At 35.5% G+C, this 13,131-nt stretch overlaps 1 protein-coding gene across 8 annotated transcripts in view; it reads right to left on the reverse strand.

Moving 5' to 3' along the window:
- Positions 1–11,610, reverse strand: part of LOC124359177 — a 71,711-nt gene extending 60,101 nt beyond the window's left edge. The window contains exons 1-2 of one of the 8 annotated variants that reach the window (XM_046811704.1): positions 11,493–11,610; positions 2,794–2,947 (exon numbers count right to left, since the gene is read on the reverse strand). In XM_046811704.1, the coding sequence (XP_046667660.1) occupies positions 2,794–2,944 (151 nt within the window). In that variant the 5' untranslated portion in view covers positions 2,945–2,947; positions 11,493–11,610. Of the gene's footprint in view, positions 1–2,793; positions 2,948–10,041; positions 10,354–10,435; positions 10,967–11,405 lie in introns of those variants that run through there. The other 7 variants (XM_046811703.1, XM_046811705.1, XM_046811702.1 and 4 more) reach the window with 7 other exon arrangements.
- Positions 11,611–13,131: the final 1,521 nt, after the last annotated feature.

Genomic DNA, 13,131 nt, shown 5'->3' on the forward strand with positions numbered 1-13,131 from the left:
TTGCTTGATGAACCATAATCTGTTGATGTCACAAGATTTTTTTTTAATTGTGTTTCTACACAATTTGTTCCAACTCCCCCTCATTAACAGGGGCCAAGAGCATGGACGACATTGGATTTCTTGAGTTGACTACGTGAATATGTGGTCCACTAAAGAAGGATCAACTGTGGCCGCAAAAGAGAAATATTTAAACTGAACTGTTAAGCAAGCAAGTTCATGTCTTTGTGGTTTAGTCACTAGCCTAGGAATCTTAAACAGATATTGAGGATGGAACAACACTACACAAATGTTACCACACAGTGTGTACCGGTTTTCCCGGTCGAAAATTTCCAATTATCTAGTATATTTTCAAACCAAATAGACAACTGTAATACTGTATTTAAACCTTACGCCAAGTGCAATGACGGCGTTATATCGTCACTAGAATTATTTGCAAGAAATGGCAAAAAGCTGTGGTGCTCTAGTGTTTCGCCGCTAGCGATTTCGGTGACGATTTATCGCTATCACTTACTTTAAGCTCCTTAGTTTGTATCTATGTGTCTTTCGATGTGTCGACAAAACATTGTGTATACTTTCCTCTCAGTGATGTTTAGAAAATACATGTGTCCAATTCGAAAATACAAAGATACCAAATAAATACCAACACAGGGCTACCGTGGTCAGACTGCAGTCCAGTATTGCGGTTCCAAGGTGGATGAACTTTCGGTACGAGACAATGATTTCGCCGGTACACAAGGTTGGTTCAGTACAATCTACAAATAAACCAAATACTTTCATCTGAACTCTACTTAATTAATGTATCTTTCGTTGAGGAGGGGGAAGTCTAAGAACACCACGTTAAGTCAAAGGAATTTGCAGAGATGCAGGGAAATGTATACATCTAAAATTCCAAGTCATTTTTCCTTTTTAAGTAATATAAATGGTAGGTTATAAAGTGAGCTTCCAGAATACATTACATTTACTTAAAAATTTATGGATGTAAATTTATAGAGAATATATTATTATTCACGACTACGCAAAGTACGACGTACAGATAAAATACAAATTATCGATCGTCTGTTTACTATCGAGGAGCTAAAGTCCGCGCATAGAACTAGCAGACACGCTAGTGTTGAAAAATATACACACAGAATAACGAACTTAAATTATAATATTATTTATAAATTACGTTATTCGGTCGCTATACATTTCTAAATAGTTTTGTACACAAAGAACTACAAAACCATGTTTCACCAATCGGTAATTTGAGTACTGCTGATCGTTTTTGTCCACGAATAGACAGTGCAGACTTAGTCAGTCAGTTAGATTACAGTCAAGGACTACGAAACAACAAGATATAAAGATCCTCATGCACGCTGGACTATTTGGTTCGAATCGTCCGATCCATCGTCACATGTGCGATCGTCAAATGTTCCTCCTGCCGCTCATCCCTCAGTTCAGTTTGTCATTGCTGTGCAACAGGACGCAAACGCCCCTTCTTGACGTTACTTGTTGTAACTAACCCACTACTTCTTCTCCAAATGGTATCTTATTAAGCTTTGTATAAACAGCCGACATTCTGGTGTACTCAAAAACCTGGGCTGCACCTCTTATCAAACCGCCAAACATTATATTATTCAACGGACCGAACTCTGAAGCCTGTTTATAACACTGTACACGTTAGACCTGTGCTATCTATCTAACACACGTCTTTCCAAAACAGTATTTCCTCTAAAGGATAAGAGTTGGACCCCACTTTAGCGACTGAATAATACTTAAGTACAAAAAACCTGTTTGTATCGCGGTTATTACCGCTCTGCCGCATTACAACTTAAAATGTACAACTCGTTTGTGCCGAAGACAGAAACGATCGGTCGGTTGATTTTAACTGTCATTGTTACGTATTTTTGGGAGGGGGGCGGAGGCTTGCCACAGCACAGGAGTAGAACTAACCAAGATAAACTCACTACACTAATGGAGGTAACCTTAGATCAACCGGCGTCAGATGTAGCTCACAAACATATGTCAATCTTCACTCCAAATTCCACGAGCCACGTCACGTAAAATACGATGTTTCGTGATTAATCAGTTCTTGATTCAAGAAGCTGTAAAATTATGTCTTGATTTTATAAGTTCTTGAAGACGGATAATTATTTTTAAAATTTTCCCAGTTCTCGTACAAATTCCCGGCTTATTCCCGGTTGGGTGATCACCCTTTTGTTTTACTTCCCATTTCTGGAACCAATTTTTCTAGGAACAGATTTTTCTATTCAATATAGTTTCTGTATATCCCTGTGGTTCTTTTCTTTCCACTGATAAACTCTGATTTTCCTTTATTTTCTTTTATCCAAGTTGTTTATAGAACCAGATAAAAGCAAAATGTCCAAAGCAACTGACATTGTGCTAGACACAACGTTGTTCAGTGCGCAAAGGCCTGTTTCCCAGATTACCAATATGTCTACAGCAAAAACTACACCATACAATACAAAATGCTGCCCACAATGCAATTCTGCAATAATCTAATTTCGGAAGTGTTGTCGGTTACAATCTTTTCTACGGACCCACAAGAATAAAGAAAACATTCAACTGACATCATACAAGTTAACACAAACTTATTCCGTTTTACATTTTTTCACCTGAGAAAAGATGTATTTTTACTCTTCAAACTTTGCATTTCTTATTTTGGTCATTCTTAATTAAGACAAAGAATCAGTATAATTGTACTTTTACTTTTAACATGAAAGGAACAAAAGGAAATGCATTTCAAGGATATTTTTAGTTTAAAAACATATTATACACATACATTTTACTTACTTGTTTCAGGCCCTCTATTGGAATTGCGGTCATTTGGATTATTTTTTATAAAATGATGTAGAGCTTCCTGTTCTTTTTTTACTTGAGAGTGGTTTCTTCTTGGAACCAAAGCATTATTTTTTTGTTTCAAAGTTGCTTTAGCATAATCCATTACCTATAAAATTAAGTTTTCATTATTTCTCTTAAAATTATTTGAGTGTTGAGAGCTTTGTGATTAATATGGTGAATAAACACTTTCAAAATCAGTAACTGAGAAAGAATTAATGAAAATCTTTACATGGACAATAACAGAATAAGCCCAACTCCTTCAAAACAATTTTACTAGCAGTTTGCACACAATTTTGTACGTGTTGCACCTGTATGAGCACTTCTAGTTTAAGTGAATTTTATTTCCGACACTTATGTTGAGTTTGCCTTCTTCCCACGATAAAGAAGATATGATACAAAATGTATATGGACATTGCAATTTACTTAGGCGTTATTATTGTTTGTTCCACTGCTGATTTTGCCTCTTTTCTGATCAAGAAAATATAGATATAAATACACAGCTCTGAGAACCCTACTTTTGACAAAAAAAAATACCTAATTTAGGTTTTGATAACTGTATTTAAATGGTTATCACTTCATCGGGTGATTTCAGGTGTACGTAGGTCACAGCTTCTAGGATGTATAGGTTGACCACAGTGAGAATCTTCAGTTCTTGAAAGGCTTGCCTGCATGATTCTCTTGTGCGTAGGCTTGCAAGGATCCGAATTGCTCTCTTTTGGTGTATTAGGACCCGTTGCAGGTTGCCTAGTGTGGTACCTCCCCAGACTGCTATACCGTATCGAAGATGTGATTCGTAGAGAGCATAGTATGTAGTTTTAGCTGTTCCTAGGTAGCTGATATGTTTCATCCTGCGGATCACATACAGTCCTGCGCTAAGCCTTTTACAGAGGTTGTCAATGTGGTGTGTCCACGTCAGAGAGTCATCTATTGTCACTCCGAGATACTTTGAAGTGCTGATTTCCTCCAGTTCAGGCAGTCCTCCTACAGTATCTTTGTGTTTTTTAAGTAAGGTCCGTTTGAATTTAAGTATATATAACAAAAAATTATTTCAACAAAATAAATTTATTTTCAGAAAGAACTTACTTCACTCTATGTTTTGCCTTTTTTTTCGAAGTTTGTTCAAACTCTAATCATACTTCTCAACCAATTTCAAAATACCCTCTTCATAAAAACTTGCTGCCTGCTCCAATAACCAAGAGTTAACTGATGTTTTCACGTGGTTGTCATCATTGTAACAGTTGCCACTGAGGTGTTATTTGAGGTCAGCACAAGATCAGGTCTGTAGAGTAGGTGGGCAAAAACTTCCCAGTCAAAACTGTCCAATAAATCGCAGGTCTGACGTGCAGTGTGAGGTCTTGCATTGTCATGGAGAAGGAAAATTCCCTTTATAAACATGTTACGTCTTTCGTTTTTAATCGTTCTGCGTAGCTCCCTCAGGGTTTGGCAGAATGTTTCTGCATTGATAGTGGTTCCTTGTTGCACAACGTCAACCAATAAAACACCATGCCTATCCTGAGTCCATTTTGCCTTCTTTACAGACAAATGTTTGTCTCCATTCCACGCTCTGTTGCTTTAATTCGGGCGTGATATGTGAAATCCATGTTTCGTCTCTAGTTACAATCTGACTCAAGAAGCCATCACCTTCTTCGTGATAACGAGTCAAGAACTTCATCGCACACTCAAATCTTTGGTTTTAGTGGTCCTCTGTTAGTAGTTTCGGGACCCAACGGGAGCACAGTTTCCTAAACTTTAGGTGTTCAGAAACAATGTTGTAAAGCACTGATCTCAACATATCAACAAATTCGCTTGAGAGACCTGTTATTGTGAAACACACGTTTTCATGAATCCTCACTTCAACTAAAACCACCAAATCCTCTGTAACCAAAAAGGAGGTGACCGGAGCAGTCCTCATCATGGACGTAGTCATGGCCATCTTTGAATTGTCATACTCACTTTGCTTCCACTCATAACAGTACCACCGTACACTTCGTAAATCTGTTGATGAAGCAGAGTCCTTGTTGACAAAAACCGTATCACAGCAAACCTCAAACGCGGCGGGCGAGTTGATAGTCTTAAACATTTTGAAAGCACAGAACAGAACCATACACTTTAGCTACAGAGCTGAAACTGAGCACAGTTGTCCCCAAGGCATGCCGGTAAACAACGCACGAGCTCGTTGCAGTATGCGTGTAAACTACTAGTGTCTACAAAAATATGGACCTTACATAAAAAAAACACACCTCGTAGATAAGTACTAAACTAATCGCTGAAACCCAAAACGGCGTTAAAAATATTTGTACTCACTATAAGATAAATGTAAACAAATTGAAAATAATAAACAATGTTGACACAGAACAGTTGAGTACATTATAAATACTCTTTTCATTAATATTTCACAACTTTAGAGATCAAATTAGGATTTTGTCACCACTCTGACCTGTAGGGCATAGACCGGAGGGATTTTTAAAACTAAGAATAGACCTACTGTATATTCATCTCAGGGACCCTAAGGATGTTCATGTCAAACTTCAGCACAATCAGTTGTGAATAGATTATGTGTCAAAGCAAATCAAACAAAGGCACTTTCACATTTATAAAACTATTAGGATTAGGATTTGTAGATACAGTTTTGGGTAATTGCAACAAAAATAAAATAATCTGTTGCAAAAGTTCTAATGTGTAAGATATGACAAAAAATCAAGTTAATTTTACAAAAATACAATAATTCAAGTAACATTTTGTAAATAATGAAAATTATTTCATGAGATATTACTGCTCCAATTTATAAATTGAATTATGGTTGATTTTTAAATTTGTGATAGGCTAAGGTGTCCTGCGAACCCATCAAAATTATGACACGTATACTACAAGTAGATTTACTTTATTTTAAAGTGGTATAACATTCAAGTTATAAGTTCAACCAGAAATTTATTTTAAAGACAATCACATTAGACATTAGACATCTCCTGTCCTCTCTCTACTATGGAACTAAAAAAGAACAACCTCAAAAAAATATGGGATGCAGAAAGCAATGAGCTCAAGGACAATTACCTAGAAGCCATAAACCGAGCAATTCTCACAGGGAAACCAGAGGATAAGATGGAAGCAGCACAAAAGAAGAAAGCCTATGATCTGAAATTTAAAACACTTAGGAAAGAAGAGATCGCAAACAGATTTGAGGAAGCAGACAACAAGACCAAAGTTTTATGGAATATAATTAACCAGGAAAGAAAGTCTCGTACCTCAAACATGCAGCTAGACATTCTCATCGTCAACAGGAAAACCATCTCTTCACCAACAGAAATAGCAAATCATCTCAATGAATTTTTTGCAACCACAGCTGAAAGAACACTCATGAACAGTACGCAGAATAACAAGCACACGAAAACAATAACCCAAGACAACTCAAAATCCAATCTGTAATTCTATAAAAGAAACTGTGATGAAATTGGCAAAATTGTCAATCGACTAAAACAAAAGTCCTCAGCAGGAGAAGATGATTTTTCATCAAAATTGGTTAAATATTCCAAAAATGAAATTCTCATCCCACTAACAAATTTAATTAACAAATCTCTTTCCCAAGGAATATTTCCAAATTGTTTAAAAACTTCAAAAATATATCCTAAATATAAAGACGGACAAACGAATGAACCATGCAACTACCGCCCCATTTCACTAATATCAACCTTCTCAAAGATTCTAGAACATGTCATCTTGAAAAGACTTCTAGGCCACCTGAATCAAAATGAACTTCTTACTGGCATGGCTTCAAGAAGAATAAATCAACAACCACAGCAATAACTCAGCTAGTTGAATCTATCATCGACAAATTAGAAGAAGGTTGTATAGCCACAAGTATCTTCCTAGACTTCAGTAAGGCCTTTGACTGCCTAGAGCATGGCTTAGTAATTAAAAAACTCAGATCATTAGGAATTGAAGACAAAGAGGCAGACTGGTTCAAAAGCTACTTGAGCAACAGGAAACAACTCGTAGAGCTTACATCATCAAGCAACGGAATAATTCATAAAATAAAGTCGGAACTGTTACCAGTAACAAGAGGCGTACCTCAGGGATCTGTGCTTGGTCCAGTGCTTTACACTCTTTTGACAAATGACTTCCCACAATGCAAGGTTGTGATGTATGCTAATGACACTGCCCTTATTATTATTGAGAAGGACAAAGAACAACTTGACATCAATTCGTATATAGCTTTTGATATGGCAAAGCAATACTTCCATATCAATGATCTGGTACTAAATGAGAAGAAAACACAGCAGCTAATTTTCACTGCCTCCCGAAACCATCACAGGGCCTCCCAGAGCTAGAGGTAACAACATCAACAAAATACCTAGGTCTGACTCTAGACAACAAACTATCCTGGGAGCCTCATGTGGATAAACTGTGCAAAAAACTTAGCTCCTGTCTTTATGTAGTACGACAAATTAAACAAATTAGCAATATAGATATGGGTAAATCAGCCTACCATTCTCTCCCATCTTAGATATGGATTAATCGTATGGGGAAGTACAACAGCAACAAATTTACAAAGAGTATTAGTAATACAAAAGAGAACCATCAGAGTTCTTACTGGACTGAGACCACGAGACAGTTGCAGGGAAGCCTTCAGATTGAGAGAACTGAGGATTTTAACAGTAGTAGCTCTTTATATAATTGATACTATTTTACACTCTGTAACAACAAAGTTGGTTTCTCCAGCAACCCTTCTACACTATTCAAGAGTTCATAAACTGGAAATCAATTGCATCATGAACTGATATTTTAAATTTTATGTTCTGTTTGTCCTTTATTGTATTGACAAAAATTCTAAACTCAACTTTTATGAATAAAGAATATTGTCTATAATTGTCTACATACATCACAACTTGTCGCCTTCAAACAGTGTTTGGCTATTTAATATACATAACTGTCTCATAACTGCAGTTTATAACAAGCGTTTTGAAAACTTTTATCTTTAAAAATTTAATTTGTAACTGCTTAAATTTGTAAATCTCGAATCTACTTGAAGACAAACTAAAAAGTTCACTAAAATCGGTCAAGCTCTTGAGGAGGAGTTCAGTGACAAACACACGCACACAAGAAATACACATATAAAGATTTTGATTGTACTAAATACTGCTTGTATTATTTTATTATGTATTTACAATTAAATTTATTGTATTAAACCACACACTTGTAGCATTCATTACTCATTTAATACATTTCCCGTGCTTAAATGCTAGTAAAGCATGTATATACATATACTGTATATATATATCTACGATATGATAATATTGTATGCTTGTAGTCTGTCTAGGCCTACAAGCATACAAACCACCTGAGACAAGTTGTACCTATTTTAGTGTGGAGAAAAATAGCTTTCACAATACTCTTGAAAATGGTTAAAAAATAATCAGATAGGTAGTGGTTTTTTTATATATAGTCAGAAGATGCTTATTTTGTTTGAGTAAACCTTACGTTCTGTTCAGATAGAATTAACAAGGAAAGTCCACACTTTTTGCAGACCTACAAAAGCCTTAAAGACTAAATCCTCTAATTTGTATTCATGAAAACTCAAGAAAAATCCTAAAAGAGGGTTATGATATCCACAATAGAAATAATAAATTGAATATGTAAAGAGAAATGGAATTTAGACAGATTTACTTGATATTTATGTTTCTTTTGTCTAGCTGTAGAAAAGCGATTTTATTGCAATCAACCAAATCAACAGAACGCTTCAAAAAGAAACAGTTTCTGTCAGCAAGAAAAACAAAATTATTAAGGGGCTGTCAGCGACAACTCAGATTAGAGATGAGGTTATTAAGTAGGTAATCGACTTTAATATACCAAAATTCACAGAAACTTAAAATTAAAGATTACTTTCCTGAAAAAATGGAGAGACAGTAAGCAATCGACTTGAGGATTAGAGGCAGAATCCAAAGATAGAAAACGCTTGCTATTTTACCGTAAAACACAAGGTAATTTTAATAAAATATAAGTTACCAACATTCTTTGGAACCAAAACACTTTGAATTCTATTTTCTTTACTGATATTTTACATATCCAAAGGTGGTGTGATAGTTGATATAAGTAATGACTGATATGACACGTATTCACGGGCACAACAAAATCATGTATAGCACAGTGCAGTTATAGAGCAAGTAAATAGTGTTCCACACAAAAAAGTAGTTTCACTTTTAATGTTGTCATTTACAACCCTTTAAACCTTAAATTGTTTTGTTCAAGAGGATGATTGCAAAAGATTTTACAATACAATAAGGTTGATTTGATTGGGCAAGAAAATACTCATCACCTCAACCCTATGAACCTATTATGACAGAAATAGATTAGTAACTTAAAGCTTGCATTTGGCACTCCAGCTATTTAATTTTATATTTACTAGAAGAGGTCATGGGTAGGGTACGATAAGCGGACCCGGTTTTTTATATCGAAATTAATAAACAATATTACTTAATCATAACCATCGATATAATCAATCGATACTGATTAATTATTTAGAACAACTTAAATAACCTATATAAACAGCTGTAAACATTTTCTAACAATACTCGTAATGTAATATTTCAATTTTATATAGGTAGCCTAACATTTGATTATTAAAAATGGCAGTCAATTTTAGACAACTACATGCAATGCTTTGAAAGAAGATAAGACATGTTTTTTGTGCCTAACATGTTAGACTCGTACCGAAAAACGTATGTGAAATTTGTGGGAAAGAAACAACTGTAACTGTGAGAGGAGCAAATATGGTCGATGTCAGTTTTCCTAATTTTGGTTATAATCATTTGTTTGATCACTGTAAATATTAAATTCATATTTTAATTTAAAACATATGATTGTTAATGAGGACTATAGATACTTTTATATTGATTGATAGTCTAGGATTTGAGATGCGAATATTAGGTATCGATGACTAAATTCTTCGATATAAAAAACCAGGTCCTTTATCGTAACCTACCTGAGGCCATTATAAGTCCACATGGACTACACTCAAAAGCCCTCTTTTTTTAGGTTACCATGGCCCACGACCAACGCCCTTTTGACCGAGTATGCGTAGGTATAAATTTGTTTCCTAACATTTCACATTTTGATAATAAATTTGAGGATAACCCACAGTAATGGTCGGAGGCATTCCTGATCAAAATTCATCTATAATTTGATATTTTAGTAATAGATACTAACTCAAGGATTGTTTTTTGTATGTTGGTATCAGCGTGGGGAAGCACCAGTGCAATCTACATTGATGGCCGGAGGCACTTGAGTCAGGCTGATATGAACTTTTATTCTTAGAGGGTATAGATTAACAAAAACTTCTTTTAACTCTTTGACTGGTGGGTTTTTTCTCAGAAAGAGTGCCCTAATAAGCAAGTTTTTTTTAATTTTAGATTTGGTTTTTTCAGGTGATTTGGGTTAACTACAGTAGATGTGTTATGAAAAACACTCAATTAAAAGTGCTTTTTGTATGTATACAAACATTAATCTAACTATGCACAAAAGTTAATATATTTACAAAATATAAAAATAAAATATTCAGCAAAAGTACAGGTTAGGTTACAAGTTAGTAATAGTAGCATACAAGTCTCCTCAGAAATCTTTGATGGTATGAAAGGCACGAAAACAATTGGACACACAAAGTAATTGCACAAACAGCCACGTTTATTTACTCACTGTAAACACAACAAAACGTTTACAACCAAGGCAACCGGTAACGGAAAAGTGAGGTTATAACCTGTATTCAATACACAAATAGCAATCAAATCAGCTGATCACTTGGAATAACTTATTCAATAGTCATATGGCCTGAATACCGTCAATTGGATTTGAAAGAAATAAATAAAAGGGCAACTGCGATCTAGTAGGAACGACAAAAACTACTTGAAACTGCTTCTTTTATATTCCGCCGAATCGCATTTGTATGCGCTTGAGATTATTCATCACGAAACATTATTATGAAACTGTTTAGTGTCATAGCGATTCCCGCACGGCTATCGAGATTACTGCAGGAGGCACATAGGGCGCTCCTAAATCCGTGGCAGGATTGCTAGTCAAAGGGTTAATTCGGTTAAATTCCCCTGGTATCGGCATTATTGTTATTTTACATATCCAAAGATGGTGTAACAGCTGACGTCGGCAGTAACCAATACAAGGTTGACTCACGATCGTAACAACACTACGTGACGCCCTTAGAACAATGACTTTACTACGAACTAGAAAATTACTGTAACTTTAAAGGTTGTATAACTACGTTATTAGTCAGTTGCACCCCTTAAAATCTAATATTGTTTTGTTTATGAGGACTATAGCAATAAGTAAATAACGCAAACGTTGTATTTTGCCACTTCGGCAATTAAGTTCACAATTACCACAAAAAGATATTTTGTTAAGTGAAATCCATTTCCTTCTTGAAAAAAAAATTGTATTTGGATTAATTTTTACACTACTAAATTCTAAATATTTCAGTAAAATCTTTATAGCTTATATAACCCATTGGTTTATGATAAATGTATATTATTATTTAAAAAATATATGGAAAGTTTGTAAATCACCCAAAAGTGGCCTGCCACTACGGTACTGTTTGTTTGAGGGTAAAGCCAAATGTCGATATAACAAATAACTCACTTAACTTCAACTACCTTATTCTTTGTATATACACAAACAAATGCTGCACATAGATAACAGGTTAAGGACAAAACGCCAACAGAATAGAAGCCCCGAAATCATGACAGAGAATATACTCATTACTCACGCATACAGAGTTTTTTTTTCGCTTAGGTTAGACGCGCACTACACCGACCACGACCACGACAAAAAACCCCGACTGGTCGGGTCGTAAAGCCATGCCGCTTAAGCCCGATCACGACAACAAATGCCAATCTAGTAGCTATTCAGTATACAAGATGGACGTTGAAGAGTTAGCTGTCATTGTACATTTATACCGTAGGTACGTTAGGCGAAAGAGAAAGCTGTACTGGGTGCATCCGATGTTGGCTGTCAGGTCAACGAGAGGGCAGTTTGCAACATTTTATGGAGAATTACGTCAGTATGAAGAACGGTTTTTCAATTACACAACAATGTCGGTTAAAAGCTTTGATGAGTAGCATGGAAAAGTCGCAAGTAACATCACGGGAGAAGACACTTTAATGAGACAGTGTACAGGAATTGAAGAAAAACTACTTGTTACAATAAGGTAAGTTTATCGAAAAAAATCTTAGATATTTTATTGAAAAGAGTCTTAGACATTGTAATGCAAAAAATATATAAAAATGTTTTGATGTAATGAAATGTAAATCTTGCTATGCAATGGATTGTGTAAACTGCAAACACATAAAGTGATGATATTTAGTAATCAAGTTGTAAAGTTATAAAAAACAAATAACGTAGTTATAGTTAACATAGTTTGTTCATAGCTCTATTTAACATTGTCCTGAAAACATGAAATAAGTGGCGAACATTGGTCTTCAGAGTACTCCGAGAAACTGCCAACCGAGAAAATATGCGTAGAGGTGCGCACTCCAGCCTGTTGTTCGTAGCCTGTGTTGACACCAGTTCCACCAGAAAGAGGGTGTTGTTCAAAACGAGGACCACTGTTCCCAGTCATTACATGTAGCTATGGGTTTTGTCCAGACGAGTGCCCAAAGCCAAATGTTTGAGGACAGAGATTGTGAGAAAAGTCATGTTGATGTTGCTTAATAACGTTCAAAATTTGACGTTTTGCCGAGAGTTTCATTTTCTGTGGAATTTTTTTTGTAATCATTGACAAGAGACATCATGAAAAGCTTGTCTTCGTCATCAAGAACTTCTTTCTCAAACTGTTTTTGTTCTTCGGAACTACTTTTCAACACGTTTATCAACTGTTTCCCAACCTCATCTACTGGCTTCCTTTTCTTTGATACTACTCTAGACTGGTATGGTTCAGTTGCCGAATCTATGTTTTCTGTAGGCTCTTGAAGATCATCAGGATCTTGTCGATCTATGCTCGACTGAGTCATTACGGGTGGAGTACCCTTGTTCAAAAAAGATAGTATATTATAATATACATACGGGGTTTTTCGGTCCGCCGCTGCTCCACTTTTAGCCTCACTGATTCTCCTCTTTTCCCGGCAAAAGGAGTCCTTGAGGTGGCGCCATTTCTTTTGTAAGTTGGCACCTGAAAACAACATGTTATTGTTATAAATTACTACTTCAGTTCAACAGTACATACAGGGTAAGTTTTAAATGAGTTTCCCCCATACACTTTTCTAAATTCTTTAAGATATGAAATGACTGTTTTCT

The sequence above is a fragment of the Homalodisca vitripennis genome, chromosome 4, assembly GCF_021130785.1.
Source record: "Homalodisca vitripennis isolate AUS2020 chromosome 4, UT_GWSS_2.1, whole genome shotgun sequence".
Lineage (NCBI taxonomy): Eukaryota > Metazoa > Arthropoda > Insecta > Hemiptera > Cicadellidae > Homalodisca > Homalodisca vitripennis.